Source organism: Lepidochelys kempii, chromosome 27, assembly GCF_965140285.1.
Source record: "Lepidochelys kempii isolate rLepKem1 chromosome 27, rLepKem1.hap1, whole genome shotgun sequence".
Lineage (NCBI taxonomy): Eukaryota > Metazoa > Chordata > Testudines > Cheloniidae > Lepidochelys > Lepidochelys kempii.
The window spans coordinates 14235750-14257726 of NC_136406.1; the positions used below are offsets into that span (position 1 = coordinate 14235750).

The following is a 21977-nucleotide window of genomic DNA, read 5'->3' on the forward strand; positions in this document are numbered from 1 at the left end:
CATGACATCTCGAAGGGGCAACGCCCCTCCCCAGGCAGAGGTGGATGATGATTTTGTGTGGCCCTGGGCCAGAGCAAGTGGGGGCTCCTCCCCACGCCTTCCGCCTGAAGTCCCCCCCCAGCCCCCCAGTCATTCCTGCTAGGGGGCAGGGTGTAAGGGCTTGCCTTCCTCCGCCTGCCCGGGAGGAGCGGATCAGGGTGCAGGGTCACCCAATTGGCTGGGGCCCCTGGGCACGGGCCCCATTGGCCCAGTGGCTAATTTGCCTCTGTTCCCAGGCTCTGAGTTTATTGGCTTCACATGGTAAAGTACAAGGGGGATTGCTTTCTTGACCGGCAGGGCTCAAGAGGGGATACACACGCAGTCAGGGGCACAGAGAAAGCAGGAGGGTATTGGCTGCTGTCAGTGGCAGGACCCCAGATTTGAGAGGCCAGAATGATGTGAACTGCTATGACAAAGCCCCGTCAAACTCGCCATCTCTTGCCCTGTAGACAGGGCCTAGAAGGCCCAGCCCGGTGAAGCTCTGGGGAGGAAATGCCAGAGTCAAGGAGTCTGTTGAAACTGGGAGCAGGGAGGTCTCCAAATCGTGTGTCCCTGCTGATCTCAGCCTTGGGGGGAAGCGGGCAGTCCTCATTCAGGCTGCTTGCCCCAGCAGGGGCAGGCCGGCCACATGGCAGGGCTTTCTCGTTTCTACTCACTTGTGGGTTGCTGCCTGTCTGATGACTCTCTTCTCTGCGTCTTTTTTTAAAGATCATGAGTGAAAAGGGAGCTGCTGTCACCCAGGACAAGGGCTAAGCCTCCCCACCCAGACCAGCGGCCAGCTCCTCTCTGCTACAGGAACGTGGCTCTCCGTGGTCACAGATTTGGATACTTTAGAGCAATGAGCACAAGGCTTCTGAGAAGGTCTTCCCGGCCATGGGAAGTGCCAGGTGGTGCTTTAGAAGACAACGTGTCTCCGGCCAAGACCTGGTATCGCGTGCCCTTCTGAGAGGAGAGATGGGGCACGGGGAGGTCTCTACCGGTTTGATCCATGGCACACTTGCACGAAGCAAAGTTACATTTCTCCTTGCTAAGCAGAGGGTGAGAGTTTGCCTGTGCTCTGACACCTTCCGGCCTCTTCTCCAGTGCGTGTGAGTGTATGAGTGTGCACATGTGTGAGGCCTCCGGGATGGGGCCCTAACCCAAGACCACAGAGTATCCTAGGCCAAGGCTGTGGTTGAAGGGTCATCTCTGCTTGTTTTCTGCACAGCATTCAGACAGCTTGCAGCACCCTCCAGGGGGATGCCAGATATGGCTCGTCTGGGAAAGTGGGGCAGGGCCATGGGTGGGAGGGGGGGGAAGACAAGATTCTGTTCCATCACATGCGGAAACTAAGAGGAATATGAGCTGTGAAAACCCTGCCAAAAACCTACAGCAGGGACTTCCTTCCTACCTGTCGCCTTGTGACCCCTCAAGGAGATGATCTGCCGTCGGGAACCACCACGCACGGCCACCCCACCAGATCCAAATCCAGCTTGGGAAGACATGGATGGCAGAGCTGTGGAAGGGGATTGGACATCAGGGGTGAATGCCACCTTCTTCTTACCCCAGCCACTGTGGTGAGTTACTCTGCTGAAGATTAACCTTAAAGACACTACTGGGACCTCTACGCCAGTGGCAGGGCAGACGCCGGTTGGTCAGATGGGTGCTGTCCCTTCCACGTGAGAAGCACACTCCTCCCTCTCGCACTCTCTGTTGTTCTCTCCTTCCAAGATCTACAGGCCCAGCATTACCACTTGAAAAGGGCTAACTCCAGTACCGCCAACCGTCTGCCCCGCCGCAGGGAGTGTGTTATAACCAGGCCGTCTTTTCACGGGGCTAAAACAGCACCAAGGAGACAGAGGGAGGGAGGGTCTGAAATCTCTTACTTTTGCTTCCTTACCCACCTCCCGAATGTGGCTAGTCTGGCAGAGAACTTTCTCCCCGTCGCTGGCACTAGATAGCCCAAGCCCTGGAAATGCAGCCAGTCTTCCCAGCCTAGGGCATTGGATAACCTCATTGCTTCACACTGTCTGGTGTTAACTCCACCTTGAGACCTGGTCCTGTGGCAAAGAAACCTGCTTCCTCTAAGGTTGGACAATGCAGGGTTGTTGTTTTTTGAAGGACAGTGCGGGGAGGGGGAATCGGCGTCAAACGTTGGAATTCCCCCTCCGCTGGTTAAATCCGGATCTCTTGGGGAGGCGGGGGGGTCAAGACTCCAGCGACTGGAAATACTGAGGGTCTTAAAAAAGTTTTCAGACCTTACCGAATACAAATGATTTTCAGCACACCCCCACCGCCTTGTCTGGTTTGCACTATTCAAATTTGTCAGCGGTGGGTCTGTGCTGATATCAGTGGAAAAGCTCATCACCATTCGACTCCATCTATTAAGCCCATTACACATTTTTTCTTTGATGTGATTTTAAAGATCGTTGCCCCAGTGGTTGAGCAGAACTAACAGCAGAGAGCGCCCCGCTGGGGTCTTGCTTTCTGTTCTGTGAACCGGGCAGAACAATGCTCTCTGTTCGGAAAGCTATTTTTTTTTTTTTAAGCTATTGTTTAAAAACAAGAAGAAGCTACTGGAAAGATGGAGATGGCAGCTATAAAAGTGAAAATGGGGGAAAAAGTGGTTTTGCTCTCGTCCTTATGGTCTCTGCAATACCAATAGGAGAGGCTGCAAAATGCGATTCGAGTGAATGTTCCTTCTCTCCCCAGCCGCCTCCCCAGTGAGTTAAGAATCAAGATGTGCCAAACTTCCATCAGCCTGGCACATGTCACAGACTGGGACGTTGAATTCCGTTTTCCTCTCGCCTGATGGTGTTTTTTGTTTGCCCCTAACCCTGAGTTGCACGATTCTGAGCCTGCACTTTTTGATGCGTAATTTTTTTCCCCTCTGCAAGCAGGGGGCTCCCTCCTGCAAGCACTCCCCCGAGTGGAACAGTGATACAGGGTGCCATGTTTCCACATGCAAATTGGCTGGTCTGATGCCGACCTGGCGTGTGCGTGTGAGAATCTGAGAGGGCCTGTGAGATTCCATCCATGAAAAGCTGCACGAGCAGAATTGCAATTTCAGAGGGTGGCTGTGCTAAAAGCTGACCCCGAAATATTCTGCCAGCAGCTGTCTTGGGTTGGTTTGTTCCTTTACTGTAGAGCTCCAGATCCGGGTTGCCATCTACGCCCCTGTTAGGACAACAATTCATTAACACAGTGGGGGGAGCGTTTCACTTCCTGGCCCCTTTTTCATTCCAGCCAGTTCGACTCACAATGCAACGAGTTCATTCTCCACGACAAATGACAGCGAATCCAAGGAGTCTGTTTCCCAATCAGTGTCTCCATTGGTGCTGGTTCCATTCAAGGCCTGGTTCGGTGGATTCCTAGCTACCCCTGTGTGCATTTGACACATATTTATTTGTTGACATACCAAGACTCTTAGCTCTAAGGCAGCTTCGTAGATCAGACGGGAAAAGTTGAGGATAAGAGGAAGGAAGAGACAGATAGCACTTAAAGAAAAGATTTCTCTGGCTTCTTCCAAAAGCACCTGGTCCCTTTAAAGTATGCTCCTTGCCCAGTCCTGTCAAGAGATTAGGATGAGTTAAGGGGCCACTTTTAGAAGGCTGACATTAAACTTTGTCTCTGTGTGAAAAAGAGGAAGAGGAGAAAAAAATATAAAAGCTAAAGATTATCTGTTTCGGTTGCACTGGGGTACACAGTTCTTTACCCGTTTTAATGCTAATGTCACATTTAGTATGTTGCATGTGTCTTTTTTTTTTATTAAATAAAAGAGAAAAAATGTGTATATTTTTGGCAATTTAAGGTAATGTAGCTAAGATATATTTTTTTCACGCTGCTTGACTGTTCTTTATTATAATAAATAATATTAATATTCATATTGAAGACCTTTTTGATACATTTAGGGTTTCAGATTTTAACTAAGGAAGTGGGTTGTGTGTTGGATAAAAATATCTTAGTTTCCGTTAAAGCTACCGACAGTGTCTGAATCATCCGTGTAAAAGGGAAAGATGTTGCTCCTAATTTATTTTAAGGTTCCATGTCTATAGATGTTTTAATAAATGGGTTAATCAATTGTTAAGGGTTTTTTTAGAGTCCAGTGAGTTAATAGCTTGCTTCTGACCATCTGTAGCATCTTCTACTGATGTGTTTATAACCCTTTCTAAGACATACTATTCATCCTTATCACACCGCTTACGAACTATTGATAAATGAAACCTTACTATAAAGTATGACCAAAAAGCTAAGGATGAATTTTTCAAGTGATGAATGGGGTCTTTGGGGACGTGATCCAAAGCCTGTTGAAATCAGGGGGAGTCTTTTGCATTGCTTTACAATGTGTCTTAGAGCCCTGCTTAAAGAAAGCTCTAGGCATATGCTTAAGTCCATCCCTCTGCAGGATGGCACCTGGACACATTCTTAACTTCAAGCAGAGGTGTTGAAGTCCCGTTGACTACAGTGGGACTTGAACACCTGCTTAAGCGCTGTCCTGAATATGGGACGTTTCTGGGAGCGAGGCCTTTATTGGGGCTAGCTGGGTGCTGAGCTCTGAGCTGCCTTGGGCCTGGTTTTCACAGGCACTCTGCACCCGTGCAGCTCCAGGTGAAGTGATGGGGAGCTGTGGCTTCTTGGCATCCTCGGGAGAATCGGATCTGAGGTGTCTTAACCTTGGGAGCCCCAAAATGGAAGCACCCAAAATTAGTATGCATTCTTGGGAAAGCTTCGGCCTACTTAACTGAAGAGGGGTGAGGGGAAGAGCATTGTCCCCTAGCAGCTTAGTCATGTGGTCCTGAGATTGTGGGCTTAACCTGACACCTGGCTGGGGAGGGAGACAGCCTGAGCTCTGACCCAATCAAGGGCACCGGAACCTATGGGGTGGGGGGCAAATCAAAGTGCCCCCTCCCTCTCCACAGCTGGCTGCTCCTGCAGTGAGCCTGCTGCCTTCTCTTCTGGTGCCACAGCAGCCCCTGGTGGGCAAAAGGTGTAATTGCACAGCGCCCCCCCAGCAGAATCTATTATTCTGCGAGGGGAGGGGGAATCTGTGGGGGACATGAATTCTGCGCTTACGTTTCTTTTGTTAAAAAGTGGGGGGCATGGCCCCCTTCCGGGTCCAATGCTGGTGGACCCAATCCCCACAGAAGAAAGAGCAATATCTACCTGGGCTTGAGATGTCTTTGTAACCAGATGGGATGGGCCTGAAACCAAACTCTTGTTTCCATCTCTGGCCCTTATGCCTGGTTTTCCAAAGGGGTCCACTTCCAATTAGGCAGTGAAACAAATGGCCCTATTGTTCCAAAGAGCCCTGCACGCCAGATGCTGCACTCTCTTGAGCTCTGGCTGCTTATTTAGGTGCCTCTGAAAGGGTTGGTCATCTTAGGAAATCTGGTGCTGAGGGTGGGGGCTGAGCCCATGCGTATCCAGCCCTGTGTCTGAACAGGACAAACCTCCGGACTTAGACACACTCCAGTGGGAGGATAGTTTGGACCCAAACACTTGTGGTCTCCACACCGTTCATCCTTCCCTGGTACTAATCTGGTGCCTAAATACCCTAGAGGATCTGGGCCAAAGGACTTGCCCAAGGATTCACAGAGCATATGTGAGAGCAGGGAACTGGACCTTGTTTTCCTTAGTCCTAGCCACTATGTCATCTGTCCTCTTATCCCCAGAGTTTTCCTACTTTCTTCTTTTGCACACCCACACCCATCCTCTATCACCACTTTTCATGCTCACCCATCGAATCCACCATCTTAACTCCGAATGTGTTTTGCCATAAAGCTTTAACCACACACAGAACTGGGCGCCCGATCTACACTGCAAAGTTAGGCTGGCCAAACTACATCAGTCAGGGCTGTGAAAAATGTCACACCCTTTTTGACGTAGTTAAGCCGACCTAAGCCCCAGTGTAGACACCTCTTGGTCAATGGAAGAATTCTTCCATCGACCTATGTCCCCCACTGGTGGGTTTATGACAGTGATGGAAGAGCACCTTCCATTGATGTAGTGAGTGTCTAGATTTCAGGGAAGCAACTGTGCCAGAGTGGTGTTTCTCGTGTAGACATATTCTGATTTTTAAACTGATTTAGTTAAACTGGTGCCAAATGCTGTGTGGACACTCTTATTTCAGTTTAAATTAGGAGTAGGTCTACTTTAGACACAAAGTTGAACCAATTTAACTGATCTTATACCGATGTTGTAAAATGGGTGTCTTTTTGTTTGTGAAAAGAAAAGGAGTACTAAGGTGCCACAAGTCCTCCTTTTCTTTTTGTGAATACAGACTAACACGACTGCTACTCTGAAACCTTTTTGTTTGGGAACACTCTTACAGAAGTTCACACCTGTCTTACATCTATTTAGCTTGCACATGTAAATTTACAGAGGCAAGCTCAACCCATACAACCAGTTTTAAAGCAATATGAGGGCATCCATGAGGGTTCTTGCTCCAGTTTAACTAATTCAGCTGTCTGTAGCCAAGGCCTCGGAAATGGATAGTTTGTTTCTCCTGGGATTGTTCCTCCCAGATTTTCCCTTCCCATTTTGTTCTGGGCAGGGGTAAGGTAATGAACAAAAATATTTTGTGCTTGAAATTCGTTCCAAGAGGTTCCTGAGCTGTGAAACAGAGTTTTGGTTCAAGTCCATCTAAAATGGATCCCACAGGGAAGTCCGTGAGCTGCATTTGCAACATTGATTTCCCATCTTCACCAATTGCAATAGACTGTGAGGGCACAAACACCGGGTCACAACTGGGGAAGAAAAATTCCTGGCAATTCTTTCCCCTCAACTATTTTTAAATGTGAAATTTTGTCAGACTTTGAAACAATTTTAACCAGCTTTATTGTGGGTTGAAAAAAATGGGAGCAGAAAAATTTGCAATTTTTGTTTTAAATTTTGAAAATTCATAAATCTCAGGTCCTGGAACAAATGTTTGTTTCACATCTACAGTGGAATTTACAATGGGGTTAGTTAACATGTGAAAACACGACTGAAAATCAAAGCGTAGACCAACTCTAAGGCGCGCTAAGGCCCGGGTTTGATCCCAGACATCTTGCAACAGTCTAGGCCCCGTCTACATCACTAAGGAAATTCAGGCTGGTGTAATCTCCCTGGTGCAGTTACCACAGGACGAATCCCTAATGTAGATACATTTGCACTGACAAAAAAGCAGATTTACAGCCTCTGCAGCTTAATCTGATAATCTAACCCAGTAAACCATGCCAGGATATCTATGGTGTGCTTTGCCTGCTGTAGCTACAGCTTCAAGCCTGGATGCCTTTATGGATTATTTTATTTTTTTTTTAGTCAAACACAAGTTATTCTGCTCAATACAGGGGTGAGTGGGTGAAATCTCATGTGCTGTGTATCTAGGTCAAACTAGATAATCTGATGGTCTCTTCTGGCTTTAAAATATAGGAATTACTCTGGAGTTAATTTCTTTTTTAACGTCAACAGGGCCTTATTTGTACATCACATTGCATACTACAGTCCTATGTCCATCTGAATTTGAGACCCCAACCAGCTATATCTCCATGGCTGGCAAAAGCTCCAATTCAAGAAAACATATAAGGACATGCTTATCCATCCCTGTTTAGGAAAGCCCTTAAGTGTGTGCTGACCTTTGACTTCAGTGGGACTCAAACACATCCTTAAAATTAAGCACAAGCACATGGATCACTTGATCATTACCTGCTCTGTTCATTACTGCTGAAGCACCTGGCATTGGCCACTGTTGGAAGACAGGACACTAGGCTAGATGGACCTTTAGTCTGACCCAGTGTGGCTGCTCTTATGTTCTTATGCTTCAAATTAAACCATACCTAGATATTTGTGTGATTTTTTCCTAAAAAAGATTTTCATTTTAGGTCCAGAGTCATAGCCAGGAGCATGCTAAATTTCTTATAACATTTGTATGACTGCCATCAACCAGGCATACTCCATTTTCGCTTGGAGAACATTCAAGGGGATGACACTCTTTTAAAAAAAAAATCTTTCTACGGACAAAACTCCACTTCAGGTGCTAAACAGCAGTGGAATGTCTTCGACAGAAAACTGCTCCTATTTACCCTTCCTCTGCCGTCAGTGATAAAGGAATTCAGTTGGCCTCATTTTCTCTCTGTTGTGTAATAAGCAGATAAGAGTGTCTTTGTATCATTAATGTATTTGTACAACCAGGAAATTGTTGCAGTCCTTGTTCTTTTAATAAAAGAGTTCTTTCCAAAAAATAAAAAGTAGGACCCAAAAAAAGTGAGTTCTGTATTTTTTTTTCACTTAATTGTCATTTCTGCCACAGCACGAACAGTCCAGGAATAATTATAGCATGGTGTCTTTCTTGCGGGATCTACATGCTATAAAGCATTCCTAGAGAAAGTCACGGCTACTCAGATGCAGCCAGCTCTAGAGTGGAGCACAGCAGCTGTTTAACAGCCCACAGCTACACTGCACAAAAGGTTGGTGACCTAGCCAGTTGAAACTAAGGGGGAATTTTAGAGAGACAGAACATAATTACCCAAAGTGGACTTTACCTAGGACATCAGGGTTAACACTTCTACTCTTATACGTCTAACTGGAATTAGGGATTAATTGCTCTGTGGCTAGGTTATTCCAAAACTGCCAGCTGCAGGGTTTCTTGCATCTCGGTGGGATGCAGCTGGCCAGTTGGAAACAAGGTTACATGGACGATGGATTTGATCTGGTACAGCAATTCCTGTTCTCTTGAGGGAACCGGCTTTGGGGGTCTGTAATAACCACAATAGCTCCAGCAGCGTGACACTGCCTAAAACCATGCGGGGCCCCACTGGTTCAGTTCTGACGCCAGCCCTGATTCAGGAAAGCACGTACGCACGTGCTTAATTCTCATGGACTTCAATGGGATTTAAACACATGCTTAATGCTGTCCTGATGAGCGAGCTTTTCCTGAATCAGGTAAAAGAGTACTAACTACTAAAGGCCCAGGCCTGCTTCCCCTCCCCTCCCCCCCAGTGTTAGATGAGATCTCTAACCCCTCTCTTTGGGGCGAGCACTCTTGAGAGAGGCACGAGGATAACAGCAGAGTGAACAGAAGAGCAATGCCCTGACATGTTTTGTCATCTGATTCCTCTGGAAAATGGCACAGACTAAAGCCAGCAATCTCCCTGGCCCCTTCAGTGCTTAGCCATCTGCACAAGGTAAATCATCACAGCTGTCAAAAAGTTACATTTTCCCCAGGGTAAATGTTAAAAAACCCAAACAGAACACCCTTTGACACTTCAACTATTCATTTAAAGGGAAGTGGGTGAGTCATGGGTAGCAAAGAGGCTAAATTCACTCTTCAGCTTGGATGTTCCGGTTGGGGAAATCGGCAGAGCTCATGGAAAGCACAGTTGGAGGACATTAAAATGAAATTTTCTCATGGCTTATTAGGTCAGCAGAATCCCTTCATGTAACAACAGCCGTGGAGTTCACTTGGCTATTGTATTTAGCAGATATAGCAGTAAAAAAACCCCAAAATGACTGCCAAAATTTTTAAAAAAAGGGCTTTTCCGTTCCTGGCTCTGATGTAATCAGACATCAGTCTGATGAAGGGCTCTATTCGAAGATGAACGTTCCAGCCCTGATCCAACAAAGTCCTTAAGCACATTGCTTAACTTTCAGCTCTTGGTTAGACCGATGGAAGTCAACAACACAGTGTTCAAGGTCGTCCCACTAAGACTGCAGCAGAGCTAGGAAAAGAACCCAGGAGTCCTGACTCCCCATCCTATTATTTATTTATCTGTATTTACGTAGCTCCAAGGAGCCCTTATCACGGACCAGGCCCTCCCTGTGCTAGTCACAAACACAGGACAAAAAGTTCCCCGCCTAAAGCGCTCACAATCTAACTATAAGAAGAGTGGTAACTGATGGAGACAGACAGGGGAGTCCACTTATGCTTTAACCAGACCAATGTGCGAATGCCATGTCAATCAGTTCAGAAGCAAAAGCCGGTCAAATTCAAATGAGAAATAAGGCATCCTTTATTTTTTTAACCATGAAGATGATTAAACATTGGAACAAACTGCAGGGAAGTGGGCGGTTCTCCATCTTTTGATGGCTTCAGAGCAAAACTGGACTCCGGTCTGGAAGATAGCCTTTACTCAGACAAGTTATTGCACTGGATCGAGGGGAGGTGGGTGACATTTCCATGGGTTGTGCTATACAAGAGGTCAGCCCAGTTGAGCCAGATGGTTCCTTCTGGCCTTAGAAGCTATGACAATACTCCAAGACTCAGAAGCCCATGAGAGCAGCCATACTGGGTCAGACCAAAGGTCCATCGAGTCCAGTCTCCTGTCTTCCAACAGTGGCCAATGCCAGGTGCCCCAGAGGGAATGAACAGAACAGGGAAACATCCAGTGATCCATCCCCTGTTACCCATTCCCAGCTCCTGGCAAACAGTGGCTAGGGACACCATCCCTTCCCATGCTGGCTAATAGCCATTGACGGACCTATCCCCCATGAACTTATCTAGTTCTTTTTTGAACCCTGTTATGGTCTTGGCCTTCACAGCATCCTCTGGCAAGGAGTTCCACACAACCTGAAGCCGACAGCTTTCAGAGTTGGGCCTCTGACCATCAAGCTCCTAACTTTATATTTAAGCCCCTACATAAAATGAAAATGCGGGGAGGGGCTATGTATGGGGGGAGGAGCCTTCCTTTTAGGCACCCACCTACACGTTTCGGGGTGGGGGGGGGCTACTAACCGGGCCAGGAGGTGGTTGGACAGATAATTGCGCCAGGGTGACCTGAGCCAGGCGCAATCCCCCCCCAGCCCAAGCCTCCGCTGCTGGGAGGCGTTTGATGAAACCCTCCTGGGGCCTTGGCAGCTCCTCGCTGGGGTTGTGGGCAGCCCTTTCCCGGAGGCAGCACGAGAGGCACCCGAAGGGAAGCTTCCCCCAGCGAGGCTCGCTCCGTTCGCAGCCTGGAGCCCAGAGGCAGTGGGCTCAGCTGCAGCGGCGGGGGGGTCCACACTGCAAAAGGGGTGCAGCGCAGGGGGGGTCCACACTGCAAAAGCGGTGCAGCGGCGGGGGGGGGGGGGGTCCACGCTGCAAAAGGGGTGCAGCGAGGGGGGGGAGCTTCCAAGCCTGCGCCCTTGCACCAGGCTGGCTGCATTGCAGGCCACATTGCACTGCAGGGCTGGGGAACCCGCCGTGCGCGGGGGCGGAACCTTCCGCAGCTCGCCCAGCGCCCCGGCGGCCGCAAACCGGCCCGGCACCGCCTGCGCCTTCCGGCGGGGCGGGGCGGGGCCGGGCCGCGGGGCAGGGCCCGGGAAGGTGACCCGGCGGCCGGCTGCGCCCCCCCGGCTCAGCCAGCATGCCGGCGCTGCAGAGCCCGGCCGCTCTTGCGACACTGGTGAGCGGAGCCTGCGCGAGGGCGGCGGGCTGCTGGGTAAGCGCACGGGGCAGGGGCCAGGGCAGGGCTGCCGGTGGATCTTGGGGGGCGGGGAAAGAGGGGAACCCCCCCTCAATTAGCCCCCTCACTCCCCTCCTTTTCGGGTATTTCCAGGGGGCTCTCCATGGGCCAGAGGGTTGGGTTCTAGCCTAGATGGAAATGTGTGTGTGCATCAGCCTGGCAAAACAACCCCCCCTTGACCGCCCTTCACCTATCACTGGGGATTATTTGATTAATGAGGTTTACTAGGCTAGCGCCCAGGGACCCCCCCTCCCCCGAGACCCCTCCATGGTACTGTGCAGGGTGCAAACACACCCCTAACTTCGGTTCACCACTCCCGGGTGGCTCAGGGGTGTGAACTGTTCACACCCCTGAGGCCTGGGCTACGCGACAAGGGGAGGGTGACGTAAGTCGCCCCGGCCTCGGCCTATCTGTGCGGGCGTCTACGCTCCCATTTCTTTCCGGCCAGCCCGCGGGCCCTGTTACGGCGACGCAGTTAAAAAACAAACAAACCACCACCTCCCCGAACGGCGCGGTCAGCCTCCCGAGGGCGAGGGAGACCCCGAGTGAACACTGCATGACCTGTGTCAACCCCAGCCGTCCTCCAGCCGCTGTCCCACAATGCCCCGTTCCCTGGGACAGCGAGCGGCGTGGTTAAGACGACCTAAGCCCCGGGGAAGTCACCTCCTTCCACCGCCCCAGGGGATGGATTTACTACAGGGATAGTAAATAGCTGTAGCAAGTAACAGCAGCGCTCGGAGGGTAGACGTATGCTCAGGGAGCTGCGGGTGTGATTCCCGAGGAGCAGCTAGTGGGCTAAAAACAGAGCGTAGCCCCAGAGGCCTGAGCTGCAGGAGGGGCTATACAGCATATCGGACCGGTCCCTACTTGGTGCGGCTAGCGGCCTCTCCCACCCCTCGCGCCATTGCAGCTACACTCTGTCGTGCACTAGCTCCATCCCAGCTAGTGCGGGGACGTCCCCTCGAGCTGGGGATTTATGCGTCCAATCCAGCTTGAAGCATAGACATCTCTTACATGAAAAAAGCTAGACAAAGGGTGGGAGAAAAGGCTGGAGCTCTCTTTACCATGGTGATGGAGGGAGGGGATTAACTGTGTTTTGCTTGCCTGTTAAAACAAAAACATACCCCCTTCCCCCCCAAAAGAGCACTCTCCGAGAGCAAACGGAGGAGTAAAATATTGGCCCATATAGAAACTGATCATAAACTTACTGTGATATAATATCTAGCTCTTTGTATCTGTATTGCTCAAAGCACTTGACAAAGGAGGGCAGTGTCTTTATCCCTATTTTACAGATGGGGAAACTGAGGCATGGGGCAGTGAAATGACTTGCCCAAGGTCACATAGCAGGCCAGTGGCAGAGCCAAGAGTACAACCCCAATCTCCTATCCACCAGGTCACACTGCTCTGAAGGGAGATCAGCTTTTCTCTAGGGGTGGGGTTTTCATAAGCCCCAAAGGCCTCAATCTTGCAAACACTGATGCCTATGTAATGACTTACGAGCACAAGACCGATTCACTGTCAGTGAGATTTGTGGTGCTAAGGTTATTTGAAACGTTGAAAAATCTCTGTCTATGATATATAACACGTATGTATGTGGTAGTCTGGTGTTTATTGTATGTGATATGTAAAAAGAAAAGGAGGACTTGTGGCACCTTAGAGACGAACCAATTTATTTGAGCATAAGCTTTCGTGAGCTACAGCTCACTTCATCGGATGCATACTGTGGAAAGTGTAGAAGATCTTTTTATATACACACAGAGACCATGAAACAATACCTCCTCCCACCCCACTCTCCTGCTGGTAATAGCTTATCTAAAGTGATCACTCTCACTTTAGATAAGCTATTACCAGCAGGAGAGTGGGGTGGGAGGAGGTATTTTTTCATGCTTTGTGTGTATATAAAAATATCTTCTACACTTTCCACAGTATGCATCCGATGAAGTGAGCTGTAGCTCACGAAAGCTCATGCTCAAATAAATTGGTTCGTCTCGAAGGTGCCACAAGTCCTCCTTTTCTTTTTGCGAATACAGACTAACGCGGCTGTTACTCTGAAATATGTGATATGTGTGTATGGTATAGACTGCTTTGGTGTTTGTTGTTTATACTCCTTTATATTTAAAACAACAATACATAATTTTAAAAAGCTATCTCTACAAAAAAATCAGACAACCCTCAACCTTCCAATTCATTTATTTGGTTATTCTTTAAATCCGATGATTTTTGAATGCATAGCAACACCAAGGATCTGATCCCTCTGTCACCCTGGCTTGCATAGTCCTTTGCACCCATGTCGAGTGGGTATACCACGTGAGCAGAGCAAGGCAGTGGGGAAATCAAGCTGTGCAATGGGGTTATATGGGGACTGGTGGTGGGCTTATAAATTCAGTGATTATTTTTGTGAATGTATTTTGTGCATAGAGGCCCCCACAAAGGTCAAGGCCCCATTGTGCTGGGCGCTGCCCAGACACAGGGTGAGAGGGAGTCCCAGCCTCAATGAGCATTGAAATAGACTAGACGCAGAAGGGATGGGAGGGAAAGAGGCACAGAAAGGCAGAGCTGAGACTAGAACCCAGGTCCCCTGAGCTTTAATCCAGTCTCCAGCCCACTGGACTGGTCTGTTTTCTGGCTGGTGAGAGATCAAAATTTAAAGAAGAGACAATAATAAGTTGAGAGGACTCAAAAGTGCTTCTCTGCTGAGGCAAATGTGATCTCTTAATCCAGCCTGGAGTGTGTTTTCCAGCCTGGAGTGTGGGAAAAGGAGTTTATTACTTTCCAGGAGCTCAGGCTAATAAACTTCCTTCCGAAGCCATTAGGGCTTCAGGCATCATAAAACTGCTAATGTCACTGGCAGTAAAATATGTATATTTTAAATCCGCAGGATGTCTTGACATAAGAAAACATTTTGCTTTGGCATCTCCCACCGATAACAGAAAAACCCTGTTAATCTCTCTCTGTGGAAACATAGTCGGACAGTAATATTACAGTAAACTCAGCTGCGACTGGGGCCTCGGGGTGCTAGGTGCTGTACGGACATTCCCTGCCCCAAAGAACTTCTAGTCTAAATCGACAAGACAAAGGGTAGGAGGGGAAACAAGCACAGAAGAGCCAGAAGTAGAACTCAGCTCTCCTGATTCCCAGTCCAGTGCCCTATCCGGTAGACCAGCTACCCCCTGTTGTTATGCTCCTTGCTTAGATTTTTAGTTTGACCCAGTCCTCGGGTATTACGCACAATGAGCTCTTATAAAAACAAGATTTCCCGGCTGAGTTGAATCTAATAGGACAGATCCTTTACAGCAGATCTCTGTACCTGACCATACCTCCCTCTCCACAGGTAAGGAGTTCTTCAGGTACCTCTTCGTCCCCTTCCCGGCCAGCAATTGCAGCCAAACACCCATACCAAGTGGACTTGAAGGCAGGAAAGCTTTATGCTTGGTGCGCCTGTGGCCACAGCAAGAAACAGGTAACTTTCAAAATCGTTGTGGTTTATCCTTCATGTCCGCACTCCCCGAGCTTCTTAGCAATTCACCCAGCTCAGAAGCATTTTTCATTGGCCTACATGACCTCCTTTGGCATTCCTGCAAAACTCTGAAGGCTATGGGAAAGTCCAGGGTCTTGCTTCCAACACCAGCTAAACTGGGAGGAGTGGTAGATACGCTGGAGGGTAGGGATAGGATACAGAGAGACCTAGACAGATTGGAGGATTGGGCCAAAAGAAATCTGATGAGGTTCAACAAGGACAAGTGCAGAGTCCTGCACTTAGGACGGAAGAATCCAATGCACCGCTACAGACTAGGGACCGAATGGCTCGGCAGCAGTTCTGCAGAGAAGGACCTAGGGGTTACAGTGGACGAGAAGCTGGATATGAGTCAACAGTGTGCCCTTGTTGCCAAGAAGGCCAATGGCATTTTGGGGTGTATAAGTAGGGGCATTGCCAGCAGATTGAGGGACGTGATCGTTCCCCTCTATTCGACATTGGTGAGGCCTCGTCTGGAGTACTGTGTCTCAGTTTTGGGCCCCACGCTATAAGAAGGATGTGGAAAAATTGGAAAGAGTCCAGTGGAAGATACAAAAATGATTAGGGGACTGGAACACATGACTTATGAGGAGAGGCTGAGGGAACTGGGATTGTTTAGTCTGCAGAAGAGAAGAATGAGGGGGGATTTGATAGCTGCTTTCAACTACCTGAAAGGGGGTTCCAAAGAGGATGGATCTAGACTATTCTCAGTGATAGCAGATGACAGGACAAGGAGTAATGGTCTCAAGTTGCAGTGGGGGAGATTTAGGTTGGATATTAGGAAAAACTTTTCACTAGGAGGGTGGTGAAACACTGGAATGCGTTACCTAGGGAGGTGGTGGAATCCCCTTCCTTAGAAGTTTTTAAGGTCAGGCTTGACAAAGCCCTGGCTGGGATGATTTAGTTGGGGATTGGTCCTGTTCTGGGCAGGGGGTTGGACTAGATGACCTCCTGAGGTCCCTTCCAACCCTGATATTCTATGACCAGCTGCTTCAGAGGAAGGAACAAGAAATACCTCCCCTTAGTGGACATGGTTGGGGTAACCTAGTTGTCTCCCTAGCTCCTCTCCGTTCTAATTGCCTTGTGCCATGAAGCTTAACATTATTATATTAAAATATATGTTTTAAATTATCTTTAAGTAACTGTCCCATGGTTGAAGCTGGTGGTAGCTAAAGACAAGGTGTTCTCAGGAGCGGGCCCATGCCTCTGCAAGGCACTTTTAATGGAAATATTTCAAAGCCTCAAATGCAGCCCCATTTTAGCATGAGTTCTCCCAGCTGTGAGCTATGAATTGCCGAGGCACTGAGGCAGCTGGCTAGATCTCCTTTCTCTGCCCTTTTAAAGCCAGGCCTCTGTAGGAAACCAGGGTCTGTTTGCTGCTCTGATTTGGAGATTGCTGGGGTTCCAAATTCCAAGTGCACCCAGACATTGCGCTGAAAGGCAATGAGTGAAATACTTGATAATCAGCTAGGGAGAGGCAGCTTAACACCCACTGCTGGCCATACTGGGTCAAACCAATGGTCCATCTAGGCCAGTATCCTGTCTCTGGCAGTGGTTGGTACCAGACAGTTCAGAGGGAGTGAACAGAATAGAGCAATTTCGAGTGATCCATCCCCTGTTATCCAGCCCCAGCTTCTGATGTTTGGAGGTTTAGGGACACCCAGAGCATGGGGCTGCATCCCTGACCATCTTAGCTAATAGCCACTGATGGACCCATCCTCCAGGAACTCATCTAATTCTTTTTTGAACTCAGTTATACTTTTGGCCTTTACAATATCCCATGGCAACAAGTTCCATGGTTAACTGTGCGTTGTGTAAAAAAGTACTTCCTTTTGTTGTTTTTTAACCTGCTGCCTGTTAATTTTATTGGATGCCCCCCCTAGTTCTTGTGTTATTTGGAGAGCTGAACAATACTTCCCTATTCGCTTTCTCCACACTAGTCATGATTTTAGAGACCTCTAGCATATCCCCCCTTAGTCGTCTCTTTTCTAAGCTGAAAGGTCCCAGTCTTTTAAATCTCTCCTCATACGGCATCTGTTCCATCCCCCTCATCATCTTTGTTGCCCTCCTCTGCACCTTCTCCAATTCCAATTTCTCATTTTTTTGAGACGACCAGAACTATGCACTGCATTCAAGATGTGGGCATACCGTGGATTTACATAGTGACATCATGATGTTTTCTGTTTTATGATCTATCCCTTTCCTAATGGTTCCTAACATTCTGGTCGCTTTTTTGACAGCCGCCGCACCCTGAGCGGATGTTTTCAGGGAACGATCCACCATGACTCCAAAATCTCTTTCTTGAGTGGTAAAACAGCTAATTTAGATCCCATCATTGTGTTTGTGTGTAGTTGGGATTATTTTTTTCCAAGGTGCATTACTTTGCTTGGGAGTGTTCTCATTCTTTATGTGATACTAGCCCCTAATGGCCCCAGTCAGGCTCATTGTGTGTTGATACCATGCAACCCTTCTCATCAAGTGCAGTAAGTTAAAATCTAGAGAGTTATAACTGCATTTAAGTTTATTCTTTTCTGTTCCCCTCTGCCTGTGAATGCTCATGTTGCTGTTTACAAGCAGACAGCAACCAAAAATGGAAGTCTCCTCTCAACTATCCCATTCTCCCTCTGGACATTACATTTCCTAATAGGTACATCGATCTCCCTGTCCTCCTGTGTCAGCTGGTATCTCCCACTCGGAGAAATACCTGTTCTGTAGGGGGACTGAAGAGGTTTCAGCTATAGTGTTTCCTTTAAATCCTGCAATAATGGAAGAGTCAATCAGGTTTATTATTATGCAGAAGCAGGACGCCAGATTTGGCAGATAACTGGAGTATGATGTGCAACACATATGGAGCCTAAATACTTTATTGATCAGGTGTATTACAGTAGCACCAAGAAGCCCCAGTCACAAACCAGGACACCATGGTGCTAGGCGCTGTACAAACAGAACATAAAGACAGTCCCTGCCCAAAAGAGCTGACAGTCTGTCTGAGACAAGAGGGGTTAAAAGAGGTTTGACCCATTCGCAACATTATGTCAGGCTGTGAGGGAAATGCGTCCTGTTTAATGATCACCCCTGGTACAAGCTAGGAGCCAGTGCAAAATCCAGCAGGTGAAATTAACGTCATGACGTGTTGTGAGCTGCCTTGTCACCGATCATCCTGCTCTCTGTATACTGTGGGGGGCCTAAAAAGCTGACCTTTCCTCGGCTATCTTTTGATGATCTCTGCTGGTGTGGGGGAAGGAAAGCAGAGGAGAAAATGGGGAGGCTAGTATTAATTCCCCTCTTGCTTGGAAATGCAAACAGATCTTTACCCAATATGGGGCAGACTGGGTCTCCAGCTCCTCCTAGGAGGAAGGATGAACCAGTGGTTTGGGCACTTATCTGAGATGCAGGAGACCTGGCTTCAATTCTTTCCCCTGCCTCAGATTTCTTGTGTGGCCTTGAGCATGTCACTTAGTCTATCTGTGCCTCAGTTTCCCCATCTGTATTCTGCCCTCCAGGGGCTGAAAGATAAATAAAGATTATGAGGTGCTCAGATAGAATGGTGATGGGGGACCAGATAAATACCTGAGCTAGATGGAGCTAATCCAGCTCCGTGAAACAGTCTCTCCTTCCCAGTAGCCCTGGCACACCCCTCTTGGCATGGTGGTGCCAAGTAAAACCACTGCTTTGTTTCTTTTGCTCTACAGCCTTTCTGTGATGGATCCCATAAAACTGCAACCCCAGATCTCTCTCCCCTGAGGTTCCGGCTGGATGAGGCCAAGAGCGCCTGGCTGTGTGGATGCAAACACACCAAATCCCCTCCTTACTGCGACGGCACCCACAAGGAGGAGTTCGTTCAGAAAGCAAAGCTCCCTGGGCAGCCTTGATGGGGGGCTTTCTATCCTGACACCAGCGGGGGGACCTTGCAGCTTGTTTCGAGGGGTGGAGGGCTGCAGGAATGGGAAGATGTTCAGGCTTTCAGTGTTTTCCGGTGTATTGGATCAAGTTGTCCGAACAGCTCCAGGTTCCATTCTTATTTCCCTGTACATGAAGTTCTGTACAGACCAGGCCAATCAAACACATGGGCACCAGGCTGGTGGCTTCTTCCAGCTGCCAAGAAGGATCAAATAAAAGCGACAAGGCCTTTTTCACGTTGCTGGCACAAAGAGAAAGATGGGTTTGGTCTGCATTGTTGCATCTCGGTGTTATAAAATAAATCCCAGCATTACAAGAACAGAGCCGACTGGGTGGCTAATAAATAGGTTCTCTGCAAAGAAACTTCTAGCCCATGGGAGCAAATGGGATCCCAATGCACAAATGTTGTAGGAGGAAAACTGCATGTCATGATCTATCACCGGTTCCTCTGGGCTGTCCCCGCCACCTTTGTAAACCATAAAAAAATGAGGAACTTTGTTGGCTGCAGATTAGAAAGCCTGCTGCTCATATCAGCCCAGCTGTTCCCGTTTGCCTTGTCCCCAGCCTGATTGTAGCTGGAGCCTGTTTCTTGGGTGACTTTGTTTTCAGTTCAGGCTGGAGATTTCCCACCGCCCCCCACCCCCCCGACCTCAATTGAATTATTCCTCGGTGAGCTGACACTTGATGACTCGTGGAAGTAAAGTGAAGCACATACCCAAGTGGTTGCAGGATCAGGGCCCAATTGTTTAAGTTAAAGGTGGCCTGCAAAGGGGAAAATAGGCTTGTTGTGGTTTTTCTTCTTTATGATCGATGAAAAGAACCTGAAGAATTGGGAGGTTTGGGCTTTGAAAAGCTGGGGCGGGGGGGGTCTTCTCTGCTTGCCTCTTTCCTCAGGGATGTCAAGTTTTGTGTAGTTCTCTGTTTCTGGTGGAGGAGTCCCTGGAGGACTCAAAGCTGCAGATTGAAAATTTTCTCAGCCCTCCAACAGAAGGAGTGTCAAAGCCTTTCAAAGAGATTTTATTTGTGAACTCCTTTTCACTCAAAACTTCGAAAACCCCACCGTTTTAAGCAGTTGAAATGAAAACCATCATGACTTCCCTTCTGAATGAAATGACGTGTCACTTCCTTGCTGTCTGCCGTAAACCTCCAAGTTCAAGTTTTCCATAGACTCTCCCAGAAAAGACAAGATCTGAATTTCTAAGGCCTTGTCTACACACGCCCAAGTTGTATCAGTTTAACTATATGGGTGGATCCATTTATACTGGTATAAAGGTGCGTATATTGGGATAACTATTCGCATATGGGTTGGGGAATAAGTTATACTTGTGCAAGGCACTTTTGTATACCAGTGTAACTGCTAGGGATTGTATTGGTGTAACTTTAACGGTTAAACAAAATCACACCCTTCAGTGTATCTAGTTATACAGGTGCAAAATCTGTGCGTAGCCGAGGCCTTAATATATAAAAAAACAAGCAGAAGAAAAAGTAGCAAAAAAGCAACTTTTCAGGCCGCCTTAACTCATAATCAAGAAGCAAAAAACCACATTTCTTTTTCTTTCCAGGTCTTTTTTTAACAGTCAAGTTGCTCTTTCCTCTCCTGTCTTTGTTCTCACAAAGGGTTTCTTACAGGGCAGTTTTTTAACATGATGGGGAGACCTGTAACTGACAAACCGCAATGTTTTTGTTGACCTCTGTTTAGACGACAGGTAAAATTTTCAAAAATGCCTATGTCATTGGAATTCAGTGGGACTTAGGTGCAGACCGTCAAAGGTATTTAGGCACCTACCTCCCATTGAGATCAGTGGGAGTTAGGCATTTAAACACCTTTGGAGAATCTGGCCCTTAAGTGCCTTATTGCTGATCTACACAGAAAGTTGTACCAGTTTGACAAAAGGTATGATTTAAACTAGCGCTGCTTTGTCTGTGGAACAAACTGGTTTATGTTGCTTTAGCTTGTGCATACTTAAAACGTGATGAGAGTGTCCACACACCAAATTGCATCGGTTTCATTAGAGCAGTATAAAAGTTAAACCGATGCTGCTTGTGTGTCTGTGTGTGTGGACGAGGGCTAAGTCCCTGAGGCACTTTTAAACCTTTAACCCTGCAAGCCTGGTTCTCTGCTACACCCTCATTTACACCAGTGCAAAACAAGCGATCCTAGTGACATGGTTGGAAACCAGACCAGAATGGCCATGTTTTACACTGGCTTTATACTAGTGTGAATGATGGTATAAATCGCCAGGGCCATGGAAAATTAGACCCTTCTTAATTAGCCAAACATTCAGAATGGAAGATGTGCTGGGTACATCTGAATGGCATGGTTTTCTATGAGTCGGTTTATCTGGAAACCAGAGGAAGTTATTTCTGCCAGTGCACAAGGGCAATTGCTCCTGTAACAGACTGCCATTACGGGGGAGTTCTTTGCACAAACCCCAGAGACTTCGAGATGCTGCCATAATAATAAACCAAACCCAGTTGTCATGCAGAGACGCGACTTGTTCTTGTACCATAGCATCAGCCCTAACAACTCAGTGGTCGGGGCTTCAGGAGATTGCAAGGGACCCCTCTTTCTCTTGAATGGTTGTTTTGATTTTGAAATGGTTAATAAAATATTAAGATCCAGCTAGATGGCTCTGCGTCTTTCATTTTAAAAAAAAATCCCAGCCCCTGGGGGTTCCCCCTCCCAGCCCTACTCTGGTGGGGTCTGGTTGGGGGAAGGGAGGAGCCTGCTTTTAAAGTTAGCAATGCAAAGAGGGTTTGGAAAAGTTATCTTCCCGCGGGAGGCTGTGCACTACACCAGAGGAAGGAACACCTGTGCTTGTCTGTGGATCAGTTTCTCCAGCTTGTTGCCTCTCCTAATAACTCCTCCACCTGTTGGTAGATAATAGACACAAATGAAGCAAATCACCTGGCTAGGTCATTAGTGGGGATCGGCCCCTAAATCTCTGGATTTAAAACCATCAACTGCTACTCTTTGAGCTAAACAAACAAATCCATTAGCCTGGAGTCAGTATCAGACTCATGCACCCCCTACCTGGTCCAGCCAGTAGAAGGAGACAGATCCACACTGGGTTAACGTTCTAGGTTGAGCCATCCATCAAGAGAAGCTTCCTGCCTTATCTTGG

General features: G+C 48.0%; 2 protein-coding genes across 6 annotated transcripts in view; both read left to right on the forward strand.

The window, feature by feature from the left end:
* The window catches only part of MLLT6 (MLLT6, PHD finger containing), a 68522-nt gene extending 64423 nt beyond the window's left edge, over positions 1-4099 (forward strand). For all 4 annotated transcript variants that reach the window (XM_073326421.2, XM_073326420.2, XM_073326422.2 and 1 more), the window contains exon 20: positions 748-4099. In XM_073326421.2, the coding sequence (XP_073182522.1) occupies positions 748-792 (45 nt within the window). In that variant the 3' untranslated portion in view covers positions 793-4099. The remainder of the gene's footprint in view (positions 1-747) is intronic.
* A 7160-nt stretch (positions 4100-11259) lies between these two features.
* On the forward strand, positions 11260-21474 carry CISD3 (CDGSH iron sulfur domain 3). 2 transcript variants are annotated; one of them, XM_073325758.2, is made up of 3 exons: positions 11260-11414; positions 14770-14898; positions 18645-21474. In XM_073325758.2, the coding sequence occupies exons 1-3, from the start codon at positions 11340-11342 to the stop codon at positions 18822-18824; spliced, it is 384 nt and encodes a 127-aa protein (XP_073181859.1). In that variant the 5' UTR covers positions 11260-11339; the 3' UTR covers positions 18825-21474. The 2 variants fall into 2 exon arrangements, with proteins under 2 accessions (XP_073181859.1, XP_073181860.1); XM_073325759.2 differs by having other exon boundaries at positions 11260-11378.
* The last annotated feature ends 503 nt before the right edge of the window (positions 21475-21977 follow it).

Bases quoted from the DNA above. Each gene is read 5' to 3' on its own strand.
- CISD3 (XM_073325758.2), top strand. From the start codon at position 11,340: ATGCCGGCGCTGCAGAGCCCGGCCGCTCTTGCGACACTGGTGAGCGGA. The intron at 11,415-14,769 runs GTAAGCGCACGG...CCCTCTCCACAG, and splicing joins CGAGGGCGGCGGGCTGCTGG to GTAAGGAGTTCTTCAGGTAC. The intron at 14,899-18,644 runs GTAACTTTCAAA...TTTGCTCTACAG, and splicing joins GTGGCCACAGCAAGAAACAG to CCTTTCTGTGATGGATCCCA.